Below are 17,840 nucleotides of genomic sequence, written 5' to 3' on the forward strand. Positions count from 1 at the left end.
GCTGAGTGTGGCTGCTGGGACGTACTGCAATACAAGAATGAACGAACTTCCTGTAGAATGTATTTTTTATGGCTAGTAAGTTAATATTTTTAATAAAGAGCTCAGCTTTACCAAGAATCTGGGGTTTGTGCTTTGCTTGTCCGTGGTATAGCAGCAGGGTATTAAAAAGCAAATTGGACGCATTAAGAGAGTGGCTTCGGATCTGGATGTAAACTTCCTGATATTGATTCAGAGCAGCCTATAGAAACTGTATGGAGTCAGTTCCACAGCAATATAAGCTGGATTTTTCCATTAAGTTCTCATCAGACTGGTGTCCAGGTCTGGCTCAGCTGTTTGAAATTTATATCTGCTTTTTTATTTTATCTATTAGTCCTTAAGATGTTAGACACAACAAGAAGCTTTGCTTCTTAGAAGTGGTTGTGTAGGTCATGTTTGTCCAGCTGGAGTAAGGAGTTACTGGCTTTGATACTGTAGTCCTATTTACACACAAAGACAACAGAAAGTAGTTTTTCTAAACACAATTAACATGGATAAAGTCCTCCAAGAAGTCCCTGAGCACCACAAGCTTTTCTTACCCCTCTTCAGTCTCACTCTCACACTGTCTTCGCTTGCTGTTCACTCACTTTGGGATTCCTGTCACACACAACTGCAATGAAACCAGTGCCCCAGCCCCTGTGTTTGCTGCCAGTTTACAAGGACCCACAGCAGCGTTCCTGCTCAGACCTTAATCATGCCGCTCCATGCCTTGGGACGGTGATTTCTGTTGATCCAATTGACATTACACAAAGACGTGTAATTGCCTTTCTGTTTTCTCTGAATAAGAAGGACATGGCATACCTGTTAGGGTCAGTGGGAGCCAAGCTTGGATGTAGATTGAATGGCAACCACCCACAGCCTTACAGGACACCTCAAGAGATAGTTCGGTGTTCAAAGCAGTAGATGTAAGAATTTATTTCTATATTATGTCTCCAAGCCAGCTGGAGCTAATGCATGCTTAACTTCACTGATGTAAGTTTCTTTCTTTCAGTTTGATTGGTGCAGTTCACAGTGGTAGAGGTAAACCCAAAGGCAAAAATCAGCAACACTTAAGTCTTTAAACGATATAGCACAATACCTTCTGCTCCTAGGGGCAGCCTTATTGTACCCAACTCCAAGTTACCATTTACACTTTTGAGAAAAGAGGGTGAACTTGTGAAATCTAGCTATATTTAGGCAAGCATAATGGAGACCTATCTTCTAAATAACAAAACCCCTTTTATACCTCCTTTCTAAATTTCACCTGCAGCCAAGCAGTTTCCCCTCTCACAGTGTCTGAACATACCTTTCCCTGGCTAAGGGGACAAGTTTTAGAGTGAAAGTGACGCTGCAACCTAGTTTGGTTTCATTTTCAATTTTTCATCTTTTTCACTGAAAACTGTGGCACTGAACACACGTCCCTTTAGATGGATGGCAGCTTTGAAATTTCCTAAATATGCAATTTTAGAGCACAAGTTCTGATCAGCTACTGGTAGATAGAGCAGTAAAATTTACTCCTTTCAGCTTCATCAGGGATTTGCTCAGTGTTTCTTCTAATGTTATTTGAGTCTTAACCATCCCTTGAAGCAGGTCTGTGGAGGGCCAGAGCTGCATTTCTGTTCAGCTCGCAGTAAGACATTGCTGACTGTGGTAGGGACAGAAGTGGGCAGGAGGACTTTGGCTCAAGGTGTGACTCTCTCCTGATTACCTTGGGAAGACTCAAGGTGGAGAAACACTGTCATTCTCCAAGGGATATTCTGATTTGGGGAGGAAAGGAGAAATTGCCTTCACCATTAAAATGGACAATGCATTCTGCGTCATATGATACAGTCATAGTGATCCTCCTTCTTTTGTGCCTTCCCCCCATCACACCTGCATACACACATGTGCGCGCACACACCTGACTCCATGCCCAAGAGCACACCCCTTTCAGGACGGGGTAAATCATGCTTTCTTACTGCATCCCATAAAAGATGGGTTTTTTCAGTCTGCTTTGGCATTTGCCCAGTACTCTGCAAAGTGGGACTGATGAAAGGGGAGTGGATGCTATACATTTGTGACAGATTAATATATCAATGAATCTTTTTCCTACAGCTTTATAATTGTAATGAAGTTGCAACTTAAACAACACAGGCAAACTTCAAGATTAAACTTGGCTTTCTCAGTGGCAAGCGAGTTAAAATGAGAGCAGTATTGATTATTGCATCAGCAGCGCTGTGATCTGCTCACAGCGGCCTGTGGAGAATAGAAATTTAAACAAAGGGAGAAGGTGGGCCAGCAGCTGCAGATGGTGTTTAAACAGACACTCAGCTGCACACAGGCTCCCAACAATCTTGGCTGTAATTGCATATTCCTCAAAATGTTCTTAGGATCATTAAACAGAGGGTCCTTTAATTGTCTGTTGTTATAATGGTTTCAGAGAGGATTTGGCCATTTCTGTTCGGCTACACCTCAGATAAATTCACATCATTTCCCATTGCCCATAAACAATCATGCCGTCATATGCCAGAGAGAGCATTCTTATTCCCTTTTCAGCTCCAGAGCAAGGAACAAGGGCCTCTTCACACAGCTAGCATGTGTAAGGTCCTGGTAGATCTTCAGCCTCTTTGCTGAATTAGTGGCAGGTTTTCCACTCAGGTCTCAGGGGCTCTGAGTCATTAATGGACTGCTCACCTTTGCTCTAAAACCTGGACTTTGGCTTGGTTTAGTCAGCAAAGCTGATGTGTTTTTTTTGCCTATCTTGACTAGTAGGTATGATTCATTACATCTCATGGCACCATGTATTTTCAAAGTTAATCTGATCAGGCCCGTATTTGAAATCACTCTGTTTTTGAATCCTAGTAAATGTACTGCAGATGTGAGACTTCTGTATCCAAGTCCAACTGGCAGGTCATCATGTGCATCCCTGTGCAGATGTGGTGGAAAAGCATCCAATTCATGTGTTCAAGGTCTTAAAGGAGTCTTAACACCAGCACTAGGCCTGCAGCTGCATTAACTTGACTTAAAGGCTGGCTTGCCTTTAAAATTGCTGCAGGCAAGGATGAGGACTGCATCGCCCACAGCCACCCTTAAGTTGTATGTGTTCCCCATCCCATGCCATGGATGACCAGTTGTCTCAGTTCTAATAGGGAATCAAGTTTTGACTCTAAATTAGAGAAATTGGGGCAGCACTGTGGCATGACTGGCTATTTAGCAGGCAAGTAGAGCATCTAAAAATGCTCTGTTCTTTTACATCAGTGCAACTCCAGAGTTTTTAGGCCAATTATGTGAGCATGAAAGGTCTTCTCAGTGGGTCCTGCATGGCCATCACTACAGCTTACAGTCTGCAGCTAAGTACCCTTCAGGGTTAAGAAGAGATCCAACAAGGTTGGGGTTGATACACCACTACTGAAGACTGGTGTAAATGTTTGTGTTCCCACTGTTTATACCTTATCAATGTTTGTACAGGAGGAATTTCCCTCTCTGAGATGTTCATTGTGAGCCCTTTCATCAGTAATGAAAAAAATGCACTTTTATATAAAAAGAAATTATGTTTTTTGGAAAAAAAAACAAGCCTCAAAAGGAATAAAGCTTACTTAAAACTTTACTAAGCATGTCAGTAAATTCTCTTTAGCTTTCTGACTCATTGTCCCCCTTCATATTTTTCTCTTGGCTCACAGTAGCTTATGCTTCTATATAATGACAGCTGCCTTATTACAGATAAATCTTGAGGTTTTGACACTGCAAAATGTAAATAGCACCTTGGAGTCACAGCACCTTTCTTATCTCGCTAATAAGATACCAAAAGGGGAAACAGTGATGCAAGTTCTGGTTTAGTCCCGAGACAGGTCCCACCCACGCTGGAAAAGGATTGCCTGGAGCCACGGCACAGGCTTATCTCTTGGTGCCAGCAGAAAAAAAACTTCTTGCACTGACAGGTATACAAATGGGAGTTCGGGAACATCAGACAAGGTCTCATCACGTAATTTTCTTCATATTCTTTTGTCCATGTGGAAAGTAGTACTTGGGAGCTTGGATCTTTCCCGTTAGTTAAGTGAACCATGATGACTCTGGAGGGAAGGGCAACAATCAAGAGAGAAACAATCCTGCTAATGCCTAATTCCTTTCCAAATGTATAGTTCCTGTTTTCAAAGAACTGTTGTTGTATCCCCATCCTTCAAACATTGTGCACGTTGTGTATGTTGAAGTAAGTCAATCCTGTTGGGGGCTGTCCATTCAAATTTCTGTTTTTTCAATTAGAAAAGACCAGGAAGCATGATTAAAATCCAAATTGCCAGGCTTTGCTGTTTTCAGACATTGCTTGTAACGCACATTTGTTAAGCACCATCTGCTGTACATTCAGAAAATAGCAATCAAAATTGCTATTCTCTTTCCAGCTTTTAAATCAAATTAAAATTATTTAAATTCTGTCTACTACCAAATACATTATTTCAGCTCTGGAATGTTAAAATTGCATTTATATAGTCCTCCAATTGCATTATCTATGTACAGTTACATACAGATCACAGACTGCAACAGACACTTGGGGGAGAAACTGCGTTACAAAACACTATGTCCTACAACAGGACAGTTGAAGGAGATGGGGAAATAAGAGCAATGTTGAGCCTGATTTCCAGATGTACTAAATAAAACAGGATGAGTACAACTGAAGACAAATCATTGTCTTTCAAGGGCAAATTTAATGTGTGGTAACCACAGGACACGATGATAAAAACAGAAGCTGTGCATCAGTTCAAAATCCTAAAAGGTCATTATTAGCTTTTCAGTATGGTTTAATTAGCAGAACAATTATTACCAATACTCCAAAACATCACAACTCTGTTGATGGTGAACTTTAAGCGAAGAAGAGTACTCCAATTAGCCTGAATTAAGTGAATAGCCCAAAAGGCATAAATAAACCTAGAGACTGTTTAAATGAAAAATAGCCATCAGACTTTTTTCTCAGCCTCCATCTAAGGCCTTCCTTCCATATTTTTCTTAATGAAGATTTTTCTCTTTGAGCATTTTAATGAAAAAAATGAGTGTCAGAAGCTGTCCAGCTTAGAATGGGTTGCACAGGAGCAGGGAGGGAAGGATTGCTGCTGTGATGTGCAAGTCACAGTCTGCCCAAATGAACAAGACAGCAGAAGCAGAGGAGCCTGAGCCTCAGAGGTGCTCTGCTGGAGCTCCTTGTCCTCTTTTCCTATCCTCCCTGTCCCCTTCCTCATTGCCCTTGCAGCCCGTCTGCCCATCATGCCTTAAGAGAGTTTCTCATTTTGTACCTCTGCTTCCATCTTGGGGCATTTATTGCCCAGCTGGATCTACCCAGCAGTGAATGTGAGCCTCATAGGTTGGAGGCCGTCACAAGCAGGACCCATAAACCACATGTTGAAGGGGCCAGCAGGTGAGGGAGGGACTGCAGGACATGGTGTTTCAGGGATTGGGGCTGAATGCCATCCTGAAGCTGTGGATTGTAGCCTGGTCTTTTCCAGAGGCTTCCTCTGTAAAGCTGGACATCTTCATTATTTGTGTTGTTCACCCTTTGGTACTACATCCTAGACATTTGGGGTCAGAGCACCCCAAGTGCTCTGCTAGAGGTGCCCGTGGGACCTACACTAGGTCTAGAGGTGCCAATGGGACCTATACTGTGCCTCCAGGAACAGTGCAAGTGCTCTGAAAAAGGTCAGTCTGTAAAGCCCTTATGTTGGGCAGACAAAAGGTTGACTGTTTTGCGGCTTAATCTTACCAAAGGCCAAGTGAAGTCTGGCAAGAGAGGAGTGAGGGGAAAGTCCATAACTGCACCCTGCTTTGGAGGAGAATGAATATTGCAGCATTCTTGGTGACAAGGCTGCATCCAAAATGCGTAGGAAAAATAATGCGGAATAATTGTGACCACCGAGTGGTTATTTGGGGTAAAAGTTACCTGTGACCATGTAAGTAGTCACCAGGTACACTAGCATGCAGGGTGCGATCACCCAGCCTTTGAACTACAGACCTTGCCACCTCTGCCATGCCCTCACGTCTCAGCAATGGAACAAAGACTGGTGAGACGAGCCTGCCCTCCCCAAAATGAACATTTAGTGTCTCACGATACCGAAGCAGCCTGTCACTGGGGCTTCATATCAATATACTTAGTACAGACCAAACAAGGAGTCTCACAGCTACAGAGCATGCAGCAGCAGTAGTCCTATGAATTTAAAGCACACAAAGTCCTGAATCTCTTACCTTCTGTGGTCTCATCATCTCTGTCCAGGAGGGACAGATCCACCAGACAAGGTCTTCTCCCTCAGCACAGAGCAAGGCCTGCTCTCAGCCCTGGCCTTTTGGGTTCATGATCTGCTTACCCTCTCAGAAGTAGGGCAGGTTCCTCTTTGCAAACAAATGTAAGTACTTGGCAGTTGTGAGGCCTGAGCCCAACGGACATTAACAGGAACCTTGCCCAAACACAGATCAGTGGATTTCTAACAAATTCATTGTTCCTAAAATTTCTGTGATTTTTGTAAAGCATTATCATTTCTGTTCCATCAGTGGGAAAACTACAGCCAATAGCAGTGAAGTTACTTGGCCAAGTGATACCACATAAACGAGCCACTAGCTGAACAAAGGGTCCCAAACTCCCTGATCCCAAATCACAGGTAGAAGTAAAGGAAAACTTGCATGGCTTCTCCCTCCTCTCCCAAGAAATAACAGTATTTAACATCAGTTCTTTGGAGAATACAGTATCAATCATTGTGTTGGGAGACACTGCTTTTCTGATTCAGACCTTGCAAATCAGAACAGCAGTTTTCACTGATAGCTATGAAATAATCAGGCATCAATATTTATCTGCATAAAGATGATAAATATTAAGTTTATAAGGGAATAAATAATGTCTTTACAAACATACTCATCACAATCCTACTTTTACAAAATTATATTAGTACAATATTCTTGCAAAAACTGTATAGACACTCGAAGACAAGCCATGTCAAAGTTACTGCACAGTTTTGCAGTTCTGTGAGATACATTAGACTACATAATAATTTTAAATTCAACAAAGGTATAAATTGAGACATACTGAAGACAGAAATTTAGTAAAATTTAAAATAGATTCCATATTTACATGAATGCACCTCAGGTGAAATCTGTCTAAAATTTAGCATGAGTAAGCAAAGCAATTCTAAACATTCAAATGTAAACATTCTGCAGTGATGCTCTTGAAACTACAGAGCATTCTCAACAAATTGCATATAAAATATTTCAAGTGACCCATCCATACATTAATGGCTTCAAACATCTAATATATGTGATACACACTGTAATTTTCCCTGCAGCTTCGCTTCCCCTTTATCATTTGCAGGGTAGCAGTCAATTATAATGAACAAGAAATTAAAAAAAAAAAAAAAAGCACATCTTGTCATTTGACATAAGTATTATTCTATGGGCTCCTATAGAGTTATTCTTGATGCACACCAACATGAAGATGATCAGGGCTCCATATCAGTCATGGGGGGGTTCAAACACCTGCATATTTACACCCCAAACTAGCAAACAAACATTCAGGTGCCTAAGATGGGAGAAATACTTTCCTCCAAACGCTACTCATTTATTTCACTCCCTTCAAAACACAGTGAAATTTTAACTATAGAACTGCATCAGCACATACTCACTTCTGGGTTTTGATCCATATTCTGTAGAACCCAGTCAAGTTTTTTCTATGGGTTTTAAATGCCACTCAATGATACTCATTAAAGAAGCTGAATACTTGCAGTGAATATTAAAAAAAAATCTCTAGTTTCTAAATTCTCTATTCTTCATCAGTTTCTATATTCACTCTTCCTTTTTCCTTATTAATACCATTTATAAAAATTATTGTGAAATTAAGTACAACAAATTACTTTTTTTTTTTTCCTCTTCATTTATAAACTGTGATCTCTTGTCACAAATTATTTATACAGATTTGGGCTGCAGATGCTTTTATTCTAATACAGTGTTATCAGAGTTTTGTAATGAACTATAGGTGGAAGCAATTAGAAGTCTATAACTGAGGGTAGCCACACCAAGACTGTGGATTACTTCCACAACTATAAAGCCAGGAAGGTGCTAGTATGATCTCAAACCAGTTTAAAACTAGTATAGCTAGCAACCGTTAACTCACTGAAATTGTTCCCTACTTTTACCAGTGCAAAAGAAAAAAAAATCAAGTCTGATATGTCCCTTTCTTTTAACAATAACAAGAAACAAAATAGGGTAGGAAATTACAAAATAATGTAAGAAATTATTATGTTGACATTGGAAATCAATAGAAAAAATTTCTCCAATCTTCTAAAGTCTTAAAAAAGAAAGCTTCAAAAAGCCTTGACTTCTATGATGTTCTAGCAGTAGATAGCAGCATGATCATAAAATAGATCTATGTATAGAAATCATGAAGAAATAGGAAATATCATGAGGTTTAATATTTGATCCTGCCAGATGCTGAACTCCCTGGCCCTGACCCAGCAAACCATTTAAGCATGTGATTGGAAGTCAGCGTGTATGTTGCCCCATTGAAGCAAACGAAGTTATTCAAAGTTTAAGCACATAGTTAAGTGCTTTGAACAATTGGGTCATTAAAGTACCAACCACTGACTGCGAGAGTATAAGGCTAAATTACCACTGTGAACAGGTTGTTGCATAGCTGTCCATTACGAGGCTTACATACCACTCTTTGAAGCATGCTTTGAAGCATTTCTTCTCCACTGGATAAGAAAAAAATGTGGGTCTGTCTGGGCAGGAAATGCCTACATTCCCATCATTTCACTTTCATGTGCAAAACCAAATTATATTGATGCCCAGGTATAAGCATCACTTAGGGAAATACGAAGCACTATCAATGATAATGGTAATTATGCAATGCCACCCCCCTCCCACCACACATACACACTCCATTAGAGCCAACTTCCTCCTGTGTGCAGGGCTAGCATTAACTCATAACTTGCAATGAAAAGGGTAAAGTCATGCAAATAGCCAATGCTGCATGTCATATTTAACATTGCTTTGTGTTTCTAAGATGCTGCTTGATGCTGAGCAACGTTGCTGCCTGGTAAAAGCAGTGTCAAAAAGAAAACTTGTGCCCTCCTAGTAGTAGGTAGGTAGAACTTGCAATTTTATCTCAAAGCCAGCAATAAGACTAGTTATAAAAGTACATTTGTAGCCTTTGTTCTGACAGTTGTAGACTGGGAAATGATGTGTGTTCACTAAAACATATATCCTGGAGGAAACCAAACAGGTTTGTTGTGCTAGTGGAAGCACGAGAACCAAATTCTGCAGATGTTTGCCTCATCTCAGCCCAGGAAATAAGATCCCTTGCCTTAACTTTGGTGACTTCTTCTACTGTGATTTAAGGGTTATGAGAGAAGTAGGAATATAGGCTCATAACTTTATTTTAATTATGGATTTCTATACCTACCAATATACACCTTTCTATTCAGATCTCAACATACAATTCTGCTGTGGTTGGTTTGGGGTTTTGGGGTGGCTGGTGGGGGTGTTTTTTGCTCATGGATGTACTTTGCCTTTGTCAGAGAACAGTTTCAGTTTAGTTCTTACCATTTGAAGGGAAAATATCCACAGAGAAAAAAGTCCTATTACTACTTTCTTCTTTCTCATTTGCCTCTTCCCCTTATTCTGTCATCCTGCCTCCTTATTTCCTCACATCATTGTACCACCTTCATTCAAACACCATGCCATGGCCATCTGACAGATCAAGAGCTACGTCATGTTCATAGGAGAACCTTATTTTGTTGTTATAGACTTTGGTGCTCAGATATCATGGTGATTATTGCACTAGAAATCCTAAGCTGTGCAACCACCTTTACGCAGAGAGAGAAGGAATTCTGTAATGGCAGCACAGTTAGGCCTTTGTCCTGAAAAATTTTCAGGCTCGGACTAGAAATTTTTCTGTAAGGAAGCAGAAACATCTATATTGCCACAGGGCTTTCTACAATGGTAAAATCAGGGATAGCAGAACAAGCATTAGATCAGCGTTATGTAAAGTTGCTGTTTGTCAGATACTGAGACCTTGGCATAATGCCCCTTTATTCGGGACTGTTCCTGAAATACCTGAAACATCTCACCACTTCAGTGCTAAATGCTATTTGCCTCTCTTTCCAGTCTGTCCAGCTGCAAATGCATGGGCTGTTATTCTCATATCCGTTAGTTCTGATATAACCTTGTCTGCTTTTAATGAAGGCAAAAAAAAAGTATCTCTGTACAGTCATTCAAGATCAGTCCAGCTATTGCAAATGTCAGGTTCTGTCAGGGGGAAGACAAGCAGTGTCAAACTGTATTTGAATCCTATGTTCAAAAAAAGCAGAAAGCCTCTGATGAGAAGAACTTATGTATTTTAGGTTATCTACTGGAAACTGCTTACGTGATTCAAGGATGGGGTCACATTTGGGTAGGATATTAAGAATCTTTTCATTTTTTGCTCCAAGTGCATCATACCTTACTCTATAGAAGAAAGGTGTTCTTGGAAAATGTGGGAGTGCCTACAGAGTCTTGGGCTACAACTCAAATTGCTCTGCTTGGCTATGGCTTGTCTCCATGGTTTATAAAATTCAATATATATGACAAAAATAGACACAATTGAAAGTAAATGAGGAGGAAGTAAATGTATTTGACCTCCACATATGCCAACTAAAAGCTGACTTTGAAGCAATGATGGTATGGGAGATATGGGACAACCGGATGCAAAGCAGACCTGAGTAGGTTGGTAAAATACCAGCTGACATTCCCCTGGTGATGCATGGCATTTTAGAGCATTTTCAATCCGTAAACTTAAAAAAGGTGCATAAACCCAGAGCCTCATTTGCCCAGTGAAGTATAGAATATTAAATGACTTGCCAGGGAACACATAGCAGGTTAATGGTAAAGCTATTGATCCAAGTCTTTCCTTGATCCCATCCTGCATTACAGAGCTGTTTCTTAGACTTTCCTTTTGGATCATTCTTTGGTTGGAACCTCTGCTCCTTCAAATATATTTCACCTTACAAATTGGCACAAAGTTATATGCACCAATTGACATAAGCATAATCAAGACCAAAACTTAGACAACCATCTGTTTTGCATGGTGAATATACTATATGTATTATCAACCTTATGCTATTATTAAAAACACATTACTGCATACTAAACACATTTAGCATACTAAAATTGGATTATCAGTGAATTTTGTCAAAAATAAATCCCCAGTGATACGCAGGAAGTTTCCAGGTCTAGCATCCTAGGGATAATATTTCATGAGCTCTAGCATCCTAGGGATAATATTTCATGAGCCAAGACAGCAGAATTAGAGAGAATGCTGCACTAAAGAGGAAGATGGGCTGGAACCCAAACTGTATGAGGCCACTGATAATGCTGTTATTGATGTCATTGGGCTAGACTTTCAACTTTTGAATAACCTGAAAGTAGAGAGGCAAACAGGAGAGTGGAGTGAGACAGCCCCAGCTGGGACTGATCTGGTCTGAATAGCTCAGTTGGGCACAGGGTAACCACAGATACAGATATAAAACCTGTGCCAAGTTGAAACTTGGGGGCAATTTCTAGAAAAGCAGAAATCCTTTACCTTAGACTGCACATGTGAACTGAGCAGATGATAGCCCTTACTGATGCCTTGAAAACTGCGGAGTTTGGAGGAAAAAGCTCTGCAGCACCAAAAGGGCACAATCAGACAGCTTAGAGATAAAACCACTTTCCTCTCTTCCTCAGTCTACATCACTAAAGCAAAAAGCAGGGGGCTACCCTTAATTAGGCAGATGTGAAAAAGCTAAACTGAGGAACAAGTCCTCATTTTGAGATGACCTGTAGGTCAGGTTTCAAACTGAACCATTTTAAGATTTGAAAATAGAGTCTGTCCTACAGATAGGCTGAGTCACTTCTTCACCTGGCATCAGTTAAGCATTGCTTGAATGCGATCAGTAGACTGAGAGATCTGGAGGGCTCTCCCTTCACCTTTCACTCACCTTTATCAGTCAGGAGAAGAAAAGGGAAGGACAGTTCTATACACGGTTCATGTATGCAATTGACTTTGCCTGTATTTTTATTTTGGAAACTCTGAGCAGTAAGTAATGAAAACCTATCAGTAACGAAAATCTATCCTAAACTAGAGCTAGGCAAATAACCTTTTTAATGGTTTAGACCCCGTATATCAGCATTGAAAGCTCACAGGCTGAAATGTTCTTCAGTCTAACTGATGCTTTAAATTACTTTAATGACTGCCATTTTATATTTTAACTCCTTGGACCAATTGCAAAATTGTTCTAAATTTCAGCTTCGCCATTCAATTATCACATGAGCCACATAAAACTCTTCCAGTTTCCTGCTCTGATGGGATCTGCACATTTGCAATTCTGCTTCCCAGTGAACTTGTGTGTGCAGCTTTCAAACCCTCTCTGCCAGTAAAACCGAATTATTTGATTGTTCCAAGAAAACGAACACAAAGGGGACATAAAAAGATCAGGCTGAATTTATTTAAGATTTGGATAAACATCCATGGAACACTCTGGCATTATTTGCCCAGCTCTTTTTAGCGCTGTGGTGGTACAGCATTTTGGATAGTGTGATGCCTAAGCTAACCAGGCTCACTCAGCATCTTCGTCCAGGACAGGATTGCAGAGAGGTTGTATAACCCAAGTGTGTTGCACCCACTCACTCACTGTAAACTCACTGTAAACTCAGACCCTGCAAAACTTCCTGGAGAATGAAGAATTAAAGGAGAAAATTGTTCAAAGCATTACAATGTGCAATTTCAATGCAAGGCATAATGGATGTAGCCATGTGGGAGGATATTACTTCATTACAAACCTAAATCAGATGCCCAAAGATTTCTGTCATCTCCAGAGACCGTTCCATCAGGCTTTACAAGAGGTTTTCCAGTGGAAGAAAAATAGCTCCCCCCTCCCTTCAGGCTTGAGAAGGTTTTTAACAGGCTTTTTTAACAGTTTCTAATGCAATTCCATATTATTGCTTCTCCCCTGGGAGACTTCAAAAGTCATGCAAACTTCACAGAGCCCACATGTTCGTAAACCTCAAGCAAAAGAGCAGTAAGGAAATAAATTGCAGTTCTCCAATTAGCATTTGACATTCTCTACTGGTTTTTGCTGGGTGAATTTGTCTTTCTTTTAAACCATGCTGATAAATTAAATGAGTTACTAAACCCGGCATTATTTCATGTTTTAAGGCATATTGAAATCAAACAGTCCAATTCACAATGGGATTTGTTTTCTGCATAATATTTGGGGGAAATATGAAACAAACCCAGCAGTTTCCAACATGTTAAAGGGGCTAATATGTACATGAATATTTTCTTCAAGCTCCTTATTGTGTATTCACAGCTTCTGCCAAACACAACAACAGAGACAGGGCATTAGGATATGAAATGGGAAGTGGTCAAATTTTCAAAGTGAGCTGCTGGGTGCCAAACACTTTTGAAAATCTGGCCCCTGACTCTTTGGTGCTGTTCCAGAAAGAAATATCTCTACGTTGGCAGTTGGCCAACCAGCTTTCGAAATCGTTTTGCACAGTTATTTCAGTAAAGCATAAAAGCTGATCCTCAGCTTTCTCTGCCTGATTAAGCACTGTCACCAATCACTATGCAGCTCCAAGGTATGCATGAAATATTCCTAGATAAATCCTCCATCTCCAGAGAAATGTGTTTCCTGTACAACTGTAAATCCAGGTTCTGTGTTGAAACTAATCCAGTCTGGCAGTGCTATGGCCCTAGAAAAGTTTCCTCAGAAACAACAAACTTATGCAATGGCAAAGTCATCCAATCTTTTCATGCCACTATATTATATTAAAAACACCTGGTTTATTTATACAATGACTTACAGATCTGGGACCTAGAAATAATAATACATAAACTTTATAGCAAAAAATATACATATAATAATTCATCCTTCTATGATATATAGAAATGATGTATATTTGTGTGTGTGTACATATATATAAATATATGGGTTGTACTTACGTTTAGGGCACTTGTGTATAGACATGTGTATCTACATACACACAGTATACATTTATATATCTTTCTAGGTGCCATGTGTGTATACATAAACACACATAAATACACACACAGGAGTATATTTACACTCTGTGAGTAGATGTGTACTTTGCAGAATCAGCACACAAACAGCTGGAGTCCTTCGCTGGCTGTGAGCATCAAAGGGGTCAGTGACCACCCACATCAATGTCCGCAGAAAGAGAACTAATGTCATCGCTGTGGGCACAGGACTGGCTTGATGCATCTTCCTTTGTGAAGAACTAAATTTGCTGGACAGTGGCACCCTGCAACGCAGGGCTTGTTGCATGGGCCAATCTCATTCCAGTTGTCACATGTTTTGACACATCCTGGACCACAGGTATCATAAACTGCACCATGTTTACACTGGGTTGCTGAAAGGCAGTTAAAAGGAAAAAAATATGCATATTAGACAGAGTCACACAAGGAAAGTTATGTATCTGTTTGCTTGGTTTCTACTGCAAATATCGAAAAAGCACATTTTGGTATGATGCTCATTTAGAGGAAAAAATGACTTGTAAAGAGATTCCACTATATTAAATGCAACACTACTTTACATCACAAATATAAAGGTAGCAAAATTTCTAATAAAAAAGGCATCAAGTTCCTAGCAGTCTTGAACTTTTTGAGAATTTTAACACAGCTGATGGTATATAAGGCTTTGGCAAGGTTTCTATCTACAAACAGATCTATACTTTATATTTAAGGCTTAACTTTGTTTATGTATTTGTTACAATGCCTTTTATCAAAGATTCCTGAAACATTTACAAGGACAGACAGTTATTATCAGTCCCACTCCTACAAAAAGAAGAGGAGAAAGAAGAGTCATTCACCACATCAGACTTCCTATTCTTAAGATTATACATTAAATATTGCAGCAAATCAAAACAATGCTGTTAATTCAGTAGCACCATTTCAAAAGCAAAATTTTTTTTAAAAAATCAATTATTTCAATGCTTTATGCTATTTTTACCAAGGGATCACTGAAAATGAGGATTCTTGCACTTAATGATTCCAGTATCTATTCATTGATTTATGTAGTTGACAGTTCAATGTATTTCCAACACAAGAGACCACTGAGGCCTCAGCTAAAAGCACTATAACCCCTCCAGATCAATATTTAAACTCTTCACATTTTATATCCTGCCTTTTTAGTATGGAGAATAATATATGGTTTGATAGCGAATGAAAGTCTGTTATTCTTTCTAACGTCTGTGCTGATTGTAAAAACAAGTACTGATAAAATAGTTTATAGATGGTAAGGGACTCTCAAGCATCCAGAATCATCTCTTGCTATTTACAGAAAGGTGGTTGCATTGAGAAGGTTTCTTCCATTTCGAGAGAGATTGAAGGTCCAGATTTTTTAAGGAACAGTTCTGTTATGGATGGAAAAATGCTGTTTTGTTGTGAGGATTGCCTTAGAGTGCCATTACAGTACTGTTAGTATTCATAAAGAGAAAATAGGCAGAAATAAATTGATTAAATATTTATAAGAGTGCATCACAGAGGATGGAAGTCTTAGTGCTAAGGCATCATAAATTTAAGGGGTTCCTCCACACCAGTAACAAAGTGATCTTCAAAACAGCATCAGCTTCTTGCAAGTTTTACTTCTTATGCATTTTATCACATTTATATGTATGTGAAAAGTAGCCCTGAAGAAAGAAGTCTGGCAAGAATGCATACAAAGTTCTCAGGACACAGATATTAAATAAGCAAACAAAAAATTGGGTAGTACAGCAGAAAATGACCCTGGAGTTACAGAGAATCAACAGCTGAGTATTAGATAGATATTAGATATTAGGAGAATAAAAAGCTTTCTAGTTTAAGCATGAGAAAGCACCAGAGCAAACTACCTAAAAACTCTGTGAGACATCTTTTACCGAACATCATTTTAGAATAGGTTTGAAAAAACATCTTTCAGCAATGTTCAAGATAGTCTTATTCAGCTTGTGGGTATAGATCTTTCGAGAACTTTTTTTCAGCTTCACATTTCTATCTTGCTCGGCATCATAACTTTCATGCACATTGAAGAAGGAACAAACAAAACGAATAACTAAAATGAAATTTAAATTAAACAGGAAATTTAGAAGGTGGGAAAAACATGCAAGCAATATTGAGTGTACAGTAAAATGTTAGATTCACAACAAGCTCTGCACTTATGTCGTGTGTTAAGAATAGAAATTGAATCTCTGTAAGAGGGGAAATGAAAATGTGCAGAGCTCCCAGGAGCTTTGCAAACAATGTATTAACTGTCTAGAAAAGTAGACCAAGATGTTCAAAGACGGATAGTGACTGTCCACACACAGAGTGAATTACCTTGAGGGGGCTGTTTACTAGTAGCTTTTGTCCCTCTTCTGTGAGAATGAGTTTCCCTTAAAAGGATCTCTAATTGACCAACCACAAACTGAAACACTAGGCTTCAGTACATGCAGTTTCCACATAGAAAGGTCTGCAAGCTTCAGTTTTTAGGCTGCACAGGTTTCATCCCACAAAGCTTTACTGCAGTAATAGCTGGCCTGTTTGTTCCACGTGAGCTCTGTTTGGTGCCTCAGTCAGTGGGTTTGAGGAAAGTTGGCCAAGGTCTCCTTTCCACTTCCTCATCTCTGCCCCAGAGCAAATGAGAATATATTACAGCCTGCCCTCGGCAGCCGTGGCATCTGTAAGTACTCCCCAGCTCTGCTCTATCACACATGGATGTAGTATGTCAAAACACCTCCTTCTCCTTCAGATGATGCCATGTAGAAGATATGACGACTTTTATTTTCTGCTGTAGGCAGTCTATAATGGCATTATTAATTTGCTGTCAAGGGAAAAATTAGAAGAGTACAATGGTTGCTGTTTAAGTTCCTTGGATGGCTTTTATTGTTGAGTGCTTCAGTTGTTAACATGTGGTGTGATTGATCCAGAACATTCCACTTCATCAACAGTTTAAAAAATAAAAATAAAGACATTCTGCAGCAGGCTTCCTAGGGACTGCTGAAATGAATCAGTACCATGTAAACATGGAAAACGAAGTGATGCCTTTGCACCCGTCTTTTAAGGCAAATTCCTCTCTTAAAGAACTGAGCTCTGTTAGTAATAACTTCCTTAGTGCACTACCAAAAAAAATCCAAAACCTAACCCCAAAGTACAAAAGTTACTAATAATACTGCATTTTGCAATGTTACCAGTCCCAACAGGATTTTTCCACTCTTCTTCTAGAACATGTGTTTGGCATGACAGATGTGAGCTTCCTCAGACCGCTTTCTGAGCTGGCAGGATGATAGCCAGCTCCAGTCCAGAAGCCATATAGTCACATAAATACAGCACTGTGCCTGAGTTAATAAACCCTGCCTAATAAGGCTATACAGTTTTCAGACCAGAGCTGGTTTATTCTAGCCAGTTTGGCAGTTTCACAGAGAAGGCTTGTATCTGTCTGCTCCTGTCTTTGTAGACATGGCTGTAATTATTTAGGAGGAATTTGTGTTCCCCAATACAAAAGCCGAAATACCTAGCATGGAACTGCTGAAGGATTCCCTTGGTGAATGATATCTGGTAAATCTGATTCCACAGAAATTTCTGAGCTAATATTTGTGCATCAATGAATCATCCTGCTGCTTCTGATGGTGTTGCACCATTTGGGCTTTTGAGGTGTTCTGTAGGACTTTCAAACTGAATGTCACTCATGGTGCTTGCAATTCAAAACATCTCTGTCTAGCACAGCAGAAGGCAATAGTTATGGGCACTGACCTTCTAATGATACACTTGTGTTAATCTTTTCAACTTTCAATTTTTAATGAGTTTCCACAGAAAAGTCAGAATAGCC

General features: G+C 39.7%; 1 protein-coding gene across 2 annotated transcripts in view; it reads right to left on the reverse strand.

Moving 5' to 3' along the window:
* Positions 1-6,826: 6,826 nt before the first annotated feature.
* BMPER (BMP binding endothelial regulator) overlaps positions 6,827-17,840 on the reverse strand; it is a 155,867-nt gene continuing 144,853 nt past the window's right edge. For both annotated transcript variants that reach the window (XM_075057040.1, XM_075057031.1), the window contains one exon: positions 6,827-14,409. In XM_075057040.1, coding sequence (XP_074913141.1) covers positions 14,228-14,409 — 182 coding nt within the window. In that variant the 3' untranslated portion in view covers positions 6,827-14,227. The remainder of the gene's footprint in view (positions 14,410-17,840) is intronic.

This window comes from Buteo buteo, chromosome 2 (genome assembly GCF_964188355.1).
Source record: "Buteo buteo chromosome 2, bButBut1.hap1.1, whole genome shotgun sequence".
NCBI classification, from domain to species: Eukaryota; Metazoa; Chordata; class Aves; order Accipitriformes; family Accipitridae; genus Buteo; species Buteo buteo.